The sequence below is a fragment of the Pelophylax lessonae genome (genome assembly GCF_965119305.1).
Source record: "Pelophylax lessonae genome assembly, chromosome: 10".
NCBI classification, from domain to species: Eukaryota; Metazoa; Chordata; class Amphibia; order Anura; family Ranidae; genus Pelophylax; species Pelophylax lessonae.
Window position 1 is genome coordinate 63278128 of NC_138777.1, and position 13264 is coordinate 63291391.

General features: G+C 42.5%; 1 protein-coding gene across 1 annotated transcript in view; it reads left to right on the forward strand.

Moving 5' to 3' along the window:
- The window catches only part of LGR4 (leucine rich repeat containing G protein-coupled receptor 4), a 166061-nt gene that overhangs the window by 61394 nt on the left and 91403 nt on the right, over nucleotides 1-13264 (forward strand). Inside the window, exon 2 of the mRNA XM_082270765.1 lies at nucleotides 8411-8482. Within this exon, the coding sequence (XP_082126891.1) occupies nucleotides 8411-8482 (72 nt within the window). The remainder of the gene's footprint in view (nucleotides 1-8410; nucleotides 8483-13264) is intronic.

The window sequence follows — 13264 nt, forward strand, 5'->3', positions numbered from 1 at the left end:
AAATATATCCTAAACATGCACCGTTTAGGAGATATTTTCCTTACATGCAGTCAGTGACGTCACTGGCGCATGCACTCTAAAGGAACGGCCGCTGGTGCTGTTTCTTCAGAGCCCTGTGCCGTGACCGTCGGCTCCCGTGTGCGGGAGTGACGTCACCGCGGCTCCGGCCAATCAGATGGCCGGAGGCCGCGATCACGGAAGACGGGCGACTGGACATGTCGCCCGTCATACAGGTAAGCGGGTGGCACGGTGGGGGCTCATTCTAAGGTATTTCATAATGAGCTAGTATGCGGTGCATACTAGCTCATTATGTGATTCTCTTTCAGGTTGCGCAAAAAAAAAAAAAAATTGTATGGGTTTACAACCTCCTTCAAATCCCCTTTCTTCCCCATTCTGATGTTTGGTTTGAATTTCAGCAAGTCATCTTTACCACATCTAGATCCCTGAATGCATTGAGTTGCTGCCATGTGATTGGCTGATTAGCAATGTGTGTTACCAAGCAATTTAACAGGTGTACCTAATAAAGTGGCCAGTGAGTGTATATAAAACAATGATCATTCTGACATCCTTTTAAAGAAATCAGTTTATATGCATATAAATTTGCTTTAATGCAGCAACACGTTGCTTACTTAAACTGTAAGTTCAGCTTTTAATGTGTGTGTGTGTGTGTGTACATGGCAGCAGCCATATTTAGTATTTCTGCACAGTAATGCAATTTAAGGGTTTCTCACCCATACTACAAGTCTGCTCAGACAGAAAACAGTACTAGGTCTGTGTATAAATAGCTTTATCTCAACAGCCATTTGCCTAGGGTGATAATTGCACTTCTTTGACATACTGGGAACGGGTAGAGTAATACTCTATATATATAAAACACAGCTGTAAAGATATAGGACAGTAAGCCAGTAACATTGGCATTCAAAAATGTGTTAAATTAAACAGTAGCTCCAAATGAATAAACACTGGCTGAACGCTAATAGCTTACTTATTCCATGGAGTGTAACATAGTGTAAGTTTTATTAAGTTATTTATTTCTTCTAGCACTGTGGGTGACATTTGATGATGATTTATTGGAGTATGCTACAGGCCATTCCTGGCCATTGGGTCTTTTTGCTTCTTTCCTGTTGAATAGGTATACAAGCGTGTATGGATTTGTAGAACTTCCAGCTAGATAGCATTCCACCTCAGGTGACACATGAGCATAGACCGTGATATAGAGCTCCTCTGACCTCACCCTATTTGAATATAGCACATATTTAGGTGTAAAGCTACTGCTAATTTCATTTTACTGTTGCTAGATTTATTAGCTCAAAAAAAAAATTCCTGCAAAGAGAAGAATTAAAACGTGCACATTCCTCTGACTGATACAAATTTCGTTCTACTAAAGATTAATGAAAAATTTTCGACATCTGACATACTCCTAGATGTGCTTCATCCATCGATGTGCACTGCGGCCCCTTCCATCGGTTAGTGTAGCAATACTCTTTCCTGTAGTGATCTAGAGGCTAGCGGAAGAAACCACAGAATGAGAAGGGGGATCGGGCATCTAAGTATCTTCAGGAACCAAAATTCTTCAGGAGAGCAGAGATTAGTGGCAGAGCAGGCAGGGCCGCTGATAGGGGGGGACCACCAGCCCTCTTGTAGGGGGCCCGAGCACACAGGGGGGCCCACACAGAGAGGGGGATTAGTGATGGACAACAAATACAGAAATCTTCCTCCAGCACCTGAATCTGATCTGTCCCTCTCCCTGCTATCAGCTTTTATCTGTTGAGAAAGAGACAGTTGTCCCTCACTAATTCTCCTCCCTTGTGTGGCCCCCCCTCCCAGCACTTATCTCTGCTCAGGAGTTTATTTGTAACTTTGTTTCTCTCTCTGTCTCTCTGATCACTGAGCTCCAACTGCCCAGCCTGTATATTTTTCTCATCTCATCTTCTTTTTTATTTAACATAGTTTTTTTTTTTAGATTTAGCAGGAATAATGTGAGTTATGTTAAATTTGTGTCTGCTAATAGTGATTTTGTTGTAATTTTAGCTAAATATATCTTTAATATTTTCTTGGGGGGGCCCTGCCAGGTAGTCTGTATGGGGCCCCGCGATTTCTAACAGCAGCCCTGAGAGCAGGTATTTATTTTTTATGGTAGATGGAACAGCGGTCTAGGGATTTGAAAGCCTAAAGGCCCGTACACACGATAAGAAAATCTGAAGGGAAATTTCGTCCAATGACCGATCTGCCGATTTTCGGATTGTTAGTATGGTGCTTTCGACAGCCGACGCAGACTTTTCGGTCGAAAAAATCCTGATGTGCAGGCATTAAAATTTTTATCGTCCGTCAACACAACATCCGATTTTCGTCTTATCAGTACAGTTTTCGACGGAAAAAAATCTTAAGAGCAAGACTATGCATGCTCAGAGACGAAAGAACACATACAAAGCAATCCAACACATGACATCACTTCTGAAGTAGAATTCTGTCCTACGGGAAAATTCGTATGAAAATAACCTCTTCACTTTCCACATCAGACTAGCATGCCACAAAAAACGGACGACAGATCGTTCGATAATCTGATCGTGTGTACGGGGCTTTACTCTCTTCCCTTTCTTTCCTTAGGGTTTCCAGGATGGATCAGAGCAATTCCTTTTGGTCAAAGTGGTCACGTGCCAGCAAATGACCAATAACAATTGCTGTGATTGGTCCTAAAAAGTGCCAACAAGGTTATCTTCCTTCAAAGACTTATTCTGTAAACTGTACATTTCCCCTATGTAATGGAGATGGGGGGGAAACAAGATGTTTGTAGTTCAATCAAGAGAGAAGTTTAGGGTAATCTGCAGAAAATAGTTTTTTGGGGTTTAGATATGCTTTAAAAGTGGAATTAAATCCATCAGTTCAACAGCTACAAAAAACAGTTACATTCCCAGGATGTACCGAGAATGTAACAGTCACGTTGATTATGCTTTTAACCAAGCTGTCAAACCATCAAATGCCTGGTGTCATAGCTGATCACATGTTCAGTATCATGGCAGTTGAAGATCAGAGGCCAAGATGGCAGCTTCCTTGGCCTAAAACGAGAAGAGAGTTTAGTTCCGCTTTAAGTCTTAAAAGTGTTTAGACATCAATGGGACAATAGTCCCATTTTTGTCTAAAGCCGACCATAAATGGGTCGAATCTCAGCCGGTTCACCAGGCCTGAGACTCGATCCATTTATGGACAGGCTGGCTGTACTGAAGTCGATCCATCGATCAACTTCAGTGCATCCAGCCTGTTGAATTCTTTTCACGTAATCACTGCTAGTGGCTTTATCCGGCATAAGTGATCATTGTGTCCTGCTTGCAAAACACAATAGCACTTTAGGGGGAATCCCCTGTCAACACTGACTGTGTTGATGGGGGAGTCGAGCAATTTTAATTTTCAGCCGGGGCGGAAGGAAAGAAAATTGCATAATCAAAGGACTGCTTTAGTGACCAGGGGCCAAGAATTCTCTCTCCAGGTTTGTTTTCGACTACTTTTCTAACTGGACTGCAGAAACCGATTTTTCTAGAGAAGTAGAAAAAAGGGCTAAACCAGTTTTGAGTTTGTTTGCTCTATACCTGGTACCCCATTTTTCGGATCAGATGCACCTCATGAGGTAAAGTGAAAATGTATCCTGCTGTTTTCAGGTTCCTTTCTTCAGTTGGAATCTCTCGGGTACCTGTGAGCACACCAAGACAATGCAGGCCTGATTTATCAAATTTTCTTTATTGGGAATTGCAGATGCCTTGCTTTGAGTCACCAGTCAGATTCAAACCTGTGCATTGCTAAAAGGTAGATACTGGTGGATGTGAAGAGTACAAACCAATTTTTGGCAAGATGCTCGAAACCAATGTAGGACCAAAGACTACTACACACAACTGATGGATAGAACTATAATATACTGTCCCAGACCTTGGCCTGTCTATGGATGACCTAAATTCTTTTCATCAAATAATGTGTCCTTAGAGAAAAATCCTGACTTCAAGTAATGTAGAAAATGACGTAATCTGTTGCTGCGTGCCCAGAAACTGCCAGAACAGAGTTTGCTTTCCCATATGCAATAAATAATTTCTTTATAGTCTTGTAAAAATATTTTTACGGAGCACCAAGTCCATTGCGTATTTGCCACTTTTCCAGGCTTTTCCTCTTATTGTCCACTGTGGGCAATTTGTGCTTGATGGTTGGTATTCCCAGACCGACTATTTTTTTCCAGACACATTAGTTGAAATATATAAAAAAATTCTGTTATGTTTGCTTTCCAGAGATCATGATGAGTAGTTCTATCTTGATTTTGTTTTTTTTTTATTTAACGGTCAGTATTACAAAACTGATTTTACTTATGACTGGACACTGGTAGTTTGACATGCTCAAGAGGCCAGTGGGAACTCCAGAATGAGTCAACCCTTCATAGTTCTTGGCTTTACCCCCCTTCTACAGAGTGCAGCTCCTCCTGCTGTATGTTCTATAATGAAGAATAAATCTACTAAATGCAAGAGTGAGACCTTACTCAACTGGCTGCAGAACTTGGCAAGGTCTGGAAAAATGGCCAAAATTTCCTTTTCATCATTCTTCAGAAATGTAAGAAGTCTGAGGGCTTGATGGTCACCATGAACCTATTCGACTGAATGTTAAAAATGCAAGTTCACCTTTTCAGAAAAAAAAAAATGTAAAGGTGAACAAATACCCTACACCCTCTCCCATTCCTGCCCCCACACTTACTATCTACACTTACCTCCTCCATGGGTGATTGGCTGTCTGTGCCCATGCAGCCGATGCAGGGATCTGAGGATTGAAAGCCCACCTTTCTTCATCTTTCCTTAGGGCTTTCAGGACAGATCATAGTGATTCTGATTGGTCTTGTGCTGGCAAATGGCAGGATCATTGGTGTCATGCAGCTGGCTCTATCATGTGGCATTGGCTCTGGAAATATACAGGCATCATCAAATGGGAAGCTCAATTAGCCACAGCTCGAGGAACCCCTAGCATTCTCTGGAGGAGGTCCAGGATTCCACAGAACCCATGCTGAGAATGACTGCTCTACATTGGTGGGCTGTGAGCAGAGATAGCTACAGAAAGGAGGAAAAATTGCTGTTTCAGATGAGCACGTAACATCGGTTATTGTATTTGCAAAGGGCAAGTAAAAAAAAAATAAAAAATTATATATATATATATATATATATATATAATCTAGAACTGAATCTAGTTGAGGTTCTAGAACTGAATCTAGTTGAGGTTCTAAGCAAATCTTGACATTCTTCTGCTTTCTTTGCATGTTGAACTAGAGCCTGCCGCCCTATTGGTCCTTTGATGTGATGAGCAAGTCCTCAATTGGGAGCAGCTGACCAAATAGGGAAGCTTAGAAGGAGGGAAGGGTCGGAAACTAGGCTTGGCTGTAGCTGCCAAAGACTGGATCTGCAGACCATTTCGACAATTTCGTTTTTACTTAAAAGAGAAGTATGTAGAAAGCTTGTATGGTCATATTTTTCTTGTGGGTCACCGGAGTGCACTTACTTTTGCACTTCCGTGACCTAAAATCAGCCAGCGGTGGGGTAAAACCCTCTGTCAGCTGATATCACAGAGCTGCTCCAATCTCTGGATGTATCTCACCAATAATGTTGAGATACGCCAAGATATCGGCCCGGCAGCTGGTTCAGTCTCTAGGTGCACCACTGAGAGCCTGAGCCAGCTACTCCCTCCTCGTCCCTGAGCCTGGCTCTCCAGGAAGTGCTGGAGGGACAGAGCAGAGAGCGGGACTAATTGTGACAGTGCTTTACTCACAGCAGACCCAAGAACTGAGTGGTCGGTGGTCATGTGATTGCTCAGTTCTCCAGGCTTAAAGCTTGAGCAATATAGATGCTGCAGCCATATAGAGGTTTAATTTTGTCCACACACTTCTCCTTTTAACTTTTGCCTCTGCTAATGAAGTTTTTAACAATTATGTACCCAGTTGGCATTACCCAGGGTTGTGACAACTTCAAAGTTTTCTGATATGACTTGAAAATGCTATTCACAGCCACATCCAGCAGTGTGCCAGGTCTGAATAGTAGATGTTGTGGCTTGCAATGTATCAGGAAATATGTAGAATGTTCTGTCACAAGGACATGCACTGGTAGCAATGTTCAAGGATGATCCGTTTTGAATTTGGAGCAGTTGCCAAGACAAATAGTAACCCTGTATGCTTATACTGCAGTGAGATGATTATGTATTTTTTAGCTTGCATGGTATATGTTCTGTTATTTCTGGCAGAATGCAGACATATATAGTTTGTGGTCAATTTTTAGAAAGTGGCTATTCTTCTAAATAAGGCGTACAGCTGTTGATTAACTATTTTTATTTAAATAAAAATATAGTAATGGAAAATGTGTGTGGTGTACGCTAAAACAGAACTCTAGAGAAAATGTTACCAACTGAATCCTTAGGAGGATGAACTCCTTGTCTTTGTTCTAATGGCGGCAGTTGTAGTAAATTTAGACTTCAGTCTAAAGCTGGCCATATATTGATCAAAGGGGGTTGAATGAAAAACAAGACAGAGCTCCAGTTGGATTCGCTGTATCCACAATCTGATGTTAGTACAGCAATCTCATCTGCTGTTCTTTTGTGTTCTAACAGGGACAGCCCCCTGCCAGAACACTGGGGTCAGCGCTCTCAGCCATTGGGAGTCGGTCACCTGCTGATTTTCCAGCATGCTTGTCCGACAGAAGCCGGCCTAACGGCTAGCTTCTATCAGACCGGCTGCCTTACACACTGGCCGAATGTTGACCGTTTTATATTGAACCGCCCGATGTTGCTCGACATTTAGCCCATGTGTACAGGGCTTAAGTTCTTGGTGTCCAGCCTGTGGCCTGAAAGCCCTTTGGCCATTTTTGTGGGGCCCTCAAACACCAGCAGTCAGGAATGAAAATGTTGATTTGTAAAGTGGTCTTAATAGCAGTCCCCTCTAGCAGTCCAATGTAACCTGCCCACAGTCGGACTGTCTTCTGCAGCGTAGCTCCAGTCTCTAATTGCTCTTGTAAGACGTCTCCAGTCTCTGACCAACTTTGTAAATATACTGAATATTGAATGTATACGTGCGTTCCCTTGGTGGTAATGATGAGGGATGAAGTTGAGACTCCCTATTGCCAGTAAGTTGACCACCACTGGTCTTCGCGCTTTTAAGCCAGGTGTGAAATGATCTGAGGTCTGCTTTAAAGTGGAACTTTACCCAAAAGGGACAGTTTGTTTTAATCCCCCCCTTTCTCCACTGCCACATTTGGCACTTTTTGGGGGGGGGAGCGGGTACCAAGTTTTAAAGGGGACCCGCTCCCACTTCTGGTCAATTTGCCATGGCAATCTGTGTGGAAGTTCGGCCCCCTCCTCCCCCCAGATTTCTGAGACACCTCAACGGTCCCAAAAAACTTTGGGACCATTCACCAAGTGCAGCATGGCTTGGCCACCACTTCTGGTTTCCCTTACCTAAGATGCCTGCACTCAGTGCTGATTGAAGAATCAGTAGCTGCTGGCTTTAATTTTTTTTTTTTTTTGGGGGGGGGGGGGGGTAGACTGGATTCTACAACTGTATGTATGTTAGAAAGGTATGGACCTAATTTTATAATTCTCGTCCTCACTTTTATAAAGATCCAATTACATTGTGTGGGCCATTTAGGCAAAAATCCACAAATCTTCACAGGGTTCACAATTTTTTTTCCTGCAGCTGTAGGTTGCTAGTGGGTATGGTTCTACACTTGTTTATGTATTAAGGTTTCAAAAAATAGAAAATACATTTTATAATAAACCTTTTATTGTTTGGTTTCAAATAAAGTAGAGAAGTATACAAACCCTATTTTTTTTTCTTTTACCCTTTACTCCCTGTCCTGAAGATGCAACAGTAAGTGAGGAGAAATGTGTACAAAGTCAGGGGAACTCCCCTCTTATACACGGTTGTCACTGAATTGGGTGTCTTTCAAAGATATTTAATATTAATTATTGTTCTTGTGACAACTTTAACATTTTGACCTCCCATTATTTTCTTCGATTTCACCAGGAAAAATAAAGAAGGTCAATCTGCCTAGTGGGGAGAGCAGTAAAAACTTTGACGGGGGTTCTAACCCTTTCCTCAAAAGTTTTGGCTAGTCATACACTTTAATTTTTGAAGCGTTGGAACACTATCAATTTTTGTTAATGTTAGAAGTTGGATCAACAATCACACTTGTTTTTTTTTTCCTGCAAGGCTTGGTCCTTCTCCTACCTGGAGTGGCACAGCTGCAAATATTCCGACCAGAAATGGTGTTTTCTTTCTGTATATATTAATCGGTGTTTGTGAAAAGTAGACATAACATTTTAGGCAAACTATTTGCTAACCTTTTTTTCTTTTTTAACTATTTTATTGACAATGTTGCTGTTTTTTTTTTTTTTCATGTTTTTACAGAGATATCAGCATGAACAACATCACCAAGCTACCCGAAGGTGCCTTTAAAGGACTGCCATATTTAGTGGAATTGTAAGTGTGTTTAATTTTAAAAAAAAAGTGAACTCCTTGATTTTAAAAAAAAAAGTTTTGAATGATATTAACTTATGTATGTATGAAACACTTATTGAAAATTATAAAAAATGCTGCAAAGTACCTTTTTAAAATAGATTTTATTCCAGCAATCACATGACCATAGGCCTCCATTCTGTTGTCTCTTCAAGGTGGTGATGTGGTTAGCTAATGGCGACATAGGAGGAGAATGGTTAATCTGGTCCTGATAGCTGGGTATTTCTTCATTCCTGGGGAATCCACGCTATTGTGACAGGACAACTCCTGCTGGGAGCTGCTGTCATTCATCTGCGCAGGGCAGGGTGGGACGCATGCGATGTCACAGGTTTACTATGGGTTTACAGGTCCTCTAGTTCTGAATACAAGATAAAAGGATGCAAACTGACCCCGCTAACATGGATCTGCTTCTATAGTTAGTGTGGTCTGAAGACTACAGGAAATCAAGGTAACTGTCAGAATCACCAGGGATTTAGAGTGTTTTAAAATGTATTGAAGTAAAGGAATAATTGTGGATTATAGCCCCAAAGTTTCATAAATAGGGTTTACATACTTTAACGTGATTGTAAAATAATTTTTTTTTTTTTGTCTCATATCTATCCACTCTGTGGAATGGAATTGCACAGAGCGGCCCTAGTCCTCCTTTTCTGGGGTCCCTCACCGGCACTCCTGGCTCCTTCTCCGATTGGCGTGCCATCATAGGAACCACTTCCTATGGTATGCAGTTGTTGAGTGGAGGGAAGCGGTTACCTGTTTTTAATAAAGTATTCGCTCCCGCTTCCAGTCAGATGCGCAGCAGTGATCTGAGCCGGAATAACACCCCCCTCTTTCCCCTGCGACTTTCTGGGACACATCACAGGTACCAGAAGACTGCGGGACTATTCAAAAAGTGTAGTGCGCCTTGCACGTGCACAGTAGGAAACTGGCTGTGAAGTCGCAACGCTTCACTGCCTGTTTCCCCTACTTGCAATGCCAGCGCCTGCACCCGAAGCCAATTTAGGATTGATTGGTAAAAGCCGATTAAGACATCACTAGATCTCTGGACAGGTAAGTCCAGTATTTGTAGCTACTGACTTTAGTTTTTTGGGCGGGATCCTGAGCTTGGCTTCAGCACTGTGCGATGTAGTGGTCTGCATTGCACCATAATGTGCTTTAAAACCGTTGCATATTCTGTACAAGATGTCTTGGACCTGGTTCATACCCACAGTTCCTATGAGTTGATGTTTGCCTCCAGTAGAGGGAATTACCAAAAGTCCCTCTCCTTGTGGCAATCGTGGCTAGGATGGTATAGCTCACTTACTATGCCTGCTCTTCCTTGATATGTGGATAGCCCTTGTGGGTTGGCTATTGACAAGTCCTAATCTCCATATGATGAACCCATGTTTATATATTGCAATCTCGCTTGTTACAGTTTACTGCTCATTGTACCTGTTGAAGTTGTTGCATTTCACTGCTTGGAACAATGTGTATGCTATATACAATGTCTCCTTTTCCTTTGTCGTATTATAAAAATTCAATAAAAATCATTAAGCCCCCGTTCACACTGGGGCGTCCTGGTCGCCTGACAGGTCGCCGTAGGTCGCCTTCCATAGAGAAGCTGCGGACCCGTTCTAATAGGAGCGACACAAGTTGCTCCGACTTAGAAAAAGGGTCCGGAGCTTCTTTGGGGCGAGCCGGAGCGACCTGCATAGACTTCAATGTTATGAAGTCCGTGCCGGCCGCTCCGAGCATGAGGTCGCCAGGCAAAGTAGCGTCGCCCCAGTGTGAACGGGGCCTGAAAGTAAAACCGTTGCATATGCCATACTTTTTTTTTTTTTTCAGTGCACACCAGCACAGTGGTATGAACGGGTATGATGGGGAACCAGGCTTTTTGCCTGCGCTTTCACTGGGCTTGAGAGCCCTAATGCACCTGGTGTGAACGGGCCTCGAAAAAAAGGTTTTAGCTGGAGCCCTTTGCTGCCTACAGTAACTAGACATCTGGTTACTATTGGTTACTACATTTGCTTGTTGTAGTAAGCCTATAAATAGTGACCTTGGCAAGACTTCCATCTGCTTATGTGTTGCGGGGTATGGTTTTGATTTCTCTAGTTCGCAGAAACGCTGGTCGTAGAACAATGTGTGTGGGCTGCATTGTTTAATATGCATCATCCATTTCCGGATATTGCTTTACTGACCCATAAAATGTGCTGTGCAGGTTCTTAGTCTACGGTTTTGTTTGTATGTATGCGGAACTAGTGAAATAATGTAAATTCGAACTAATTAATGTTTACATGATCTAGGTGGGTGGGTTCCCTTTACTGTACAGATCGTTTAAATGAAGGGATTTCAAGACCAGTCGCCCAACTGATTCCAATTAGGCTTGTCCTGTCAGTGAAAGGGAAGAGAATGTTGTTGACTCTACAGAAGAAAGCACAGGTTTATTGGTTGGGTGTGTAGAACCTCACCAATACAATTATCTTAAACAATATTTTTTTAAGCTGATTGTATAACCATAGTTTAATAAAGGCCACCTCAAAGTTCTTCTGTTTTTATTAGTACTGTATTCCATTTAAGAGACAGCCCTGTAATTATTAGTACATCGTTAAATGTATTTTTAAATACATGCAGTGTAAGTATCTGAATTTGACCTGATATCAGCCCTTTGCAGTCCCTGTACAGCAGGGCTAGAATTGAGAGGAAGAAGCAATGCATGGAGCCAATCGGATAATGAGCTCATCACAGTCACGCTTCTTGTCAACACATCACTGAGAAGCTTCTCCTTGTCCATCCACAGGCTGTGGTGGGTTCAGGACAACCTGGGCTCAGGGGAAGTGGGTTCAATGATGTTGGACATCAGACTGAGGACATCTAGTGGACTTAAAAAAGACTTCAGGGGAATCTGTTGCCAGTAGTTAGGTTTAACCCCTTGTAGTTCCTGTTTTTCACAGGGTAGGGCAGAGGATGATCTAGGCTTAGAGAAAGTGGGTTAAATTGATGCTTGCCATTGGAGTAAAGGCATCTTGTGGTGGAAATAGAATATTGTGGGTAGAGCTCTGGACTGAAAGGGAATACAACAAAATCTGCTTCTTCCTTTTTTTTTTTTTTCTTGTATTTTATGATTGACTGTGTATTCTTATTTCATACAGCCTGGAGCTCTGCTTTAAACTTATGGCCAACTCCTGTGTCAGCCCCACCAGTCTGGTAAATTTAAGCACTGATGCCCAATCTGTAAAACTCCTCATACACATTACAATCTGATTGTACAATCCCTTAGATTTAACAAATCCATATTACAGAAGGTCCTTCCAGAACTATCAAATCAAGTTATATCCATTCAGGCAGGCCCGTCTTCTATATCAAGGGTCTTTAAACTTTTCTAAACAAAGGGCTAGTTTACTATCCTTTAAACTTTAGGGGGCTGGAGTGGCTAGTTCTTTCGATTCTGGTGGTCAGTCGGAGTAAACATTTACAATAGCGCCTGTGGTCAATTGGAAGAGGAATAGTTCTCCATCATTGGCATCAATGGGAGGAGTGATACCCAATCATTGGTATCAGCGGGAGGAGTAGTGCCCAAATATTGGTATCAGCGGGAGGAGTAATGCCCAATCATTAGTATTAGCGGGAGGAGTAATGCCCAATCATTGGTATCAGCGGGAGGAGTAGTGCCCCATTATTGGTATCAGCGGGAGGAGTAGTGCCCCATTATTGGTATCAGCGGGAGGAGTAGTGCCCCATTATTGGTATCAGCGGGAGGAGTAGTGCCCCATTATTGGTATCAGCGGGAGGAGTAGTGCCCTATTATTGGTATCAGCGGGAGGAGTTTTGCCCCATTATTGGTATCAGCGGGAGGAGTAGTGCCCCATTATTGGTATCAGCGGGAGGAGTAGTGCCCCATTATTGGTATCAGCGGGAGGAGTAGTGCCCCATTATTGGTATCAGCGGGAGGAGTTTTGCCCCATTATTGGTATCAGCGGGAGGAGTAGTGCCCCATTATTGGTATCAGCGGGAGGAGTAGTGCCCTATTATTGGTATCAGCGGGAGGAGTAGTGCCCCATTATTGGTATCAGCGGGAGGAGTAGTGCCCCATTATTGGTATCAGCGGGATGAATTCTGCCCCAATCAGTGTTGTCAGCAGGGGGGAATTCTGCCCCATTATTGGTGTTAATGGAAGGAATATTGGTCCAATGTCCATGTCAGTGGAAGGAATATTTTCCATCATTGATGTCAATTGGAGAAACCAGTGCTTCACTGTTGGTGTCAGTGGAAGGAATGATGTCTCGTGATTGGTGTCAGTGGGAGGAACTGTGGCTTGTATCAGTTGGAGAAATAGTGCCTCATATTAATGGGATGAACAGTTCTTCAAAGGCCAGATATAGGCATGCAAAATCCCAATCTGACACACGTGCTGCAGTTTGGAGAGAACTACTCTACATAGTTGTTTGTAGATCTAAAAGAGATTATGTACTCAGATAATCGGGTAATGTTAAAACTTATCTAAAGCCATTTTTTATAATTGTTTTAGTGTGAAAGGTATAAAAACCTCCTGTCAGTTTTTTTTTTTTATTGCTCCCTTTTTGTTCCCTACTAGGGGGATTAACCCTCTCAATTGGTCCTGTTGATTATTGTCACTGTGACTGCAAGTGAGGGAAAAATACTACATTTTGAGTTGTCAACGTAACAGACATTGAGAGGAGACGTTCCAATGGGGACACTTCTGGTGACAGCTGTCTTAATAGGTAATTTCCTCTCATTTCCTGTTGTGGCTAC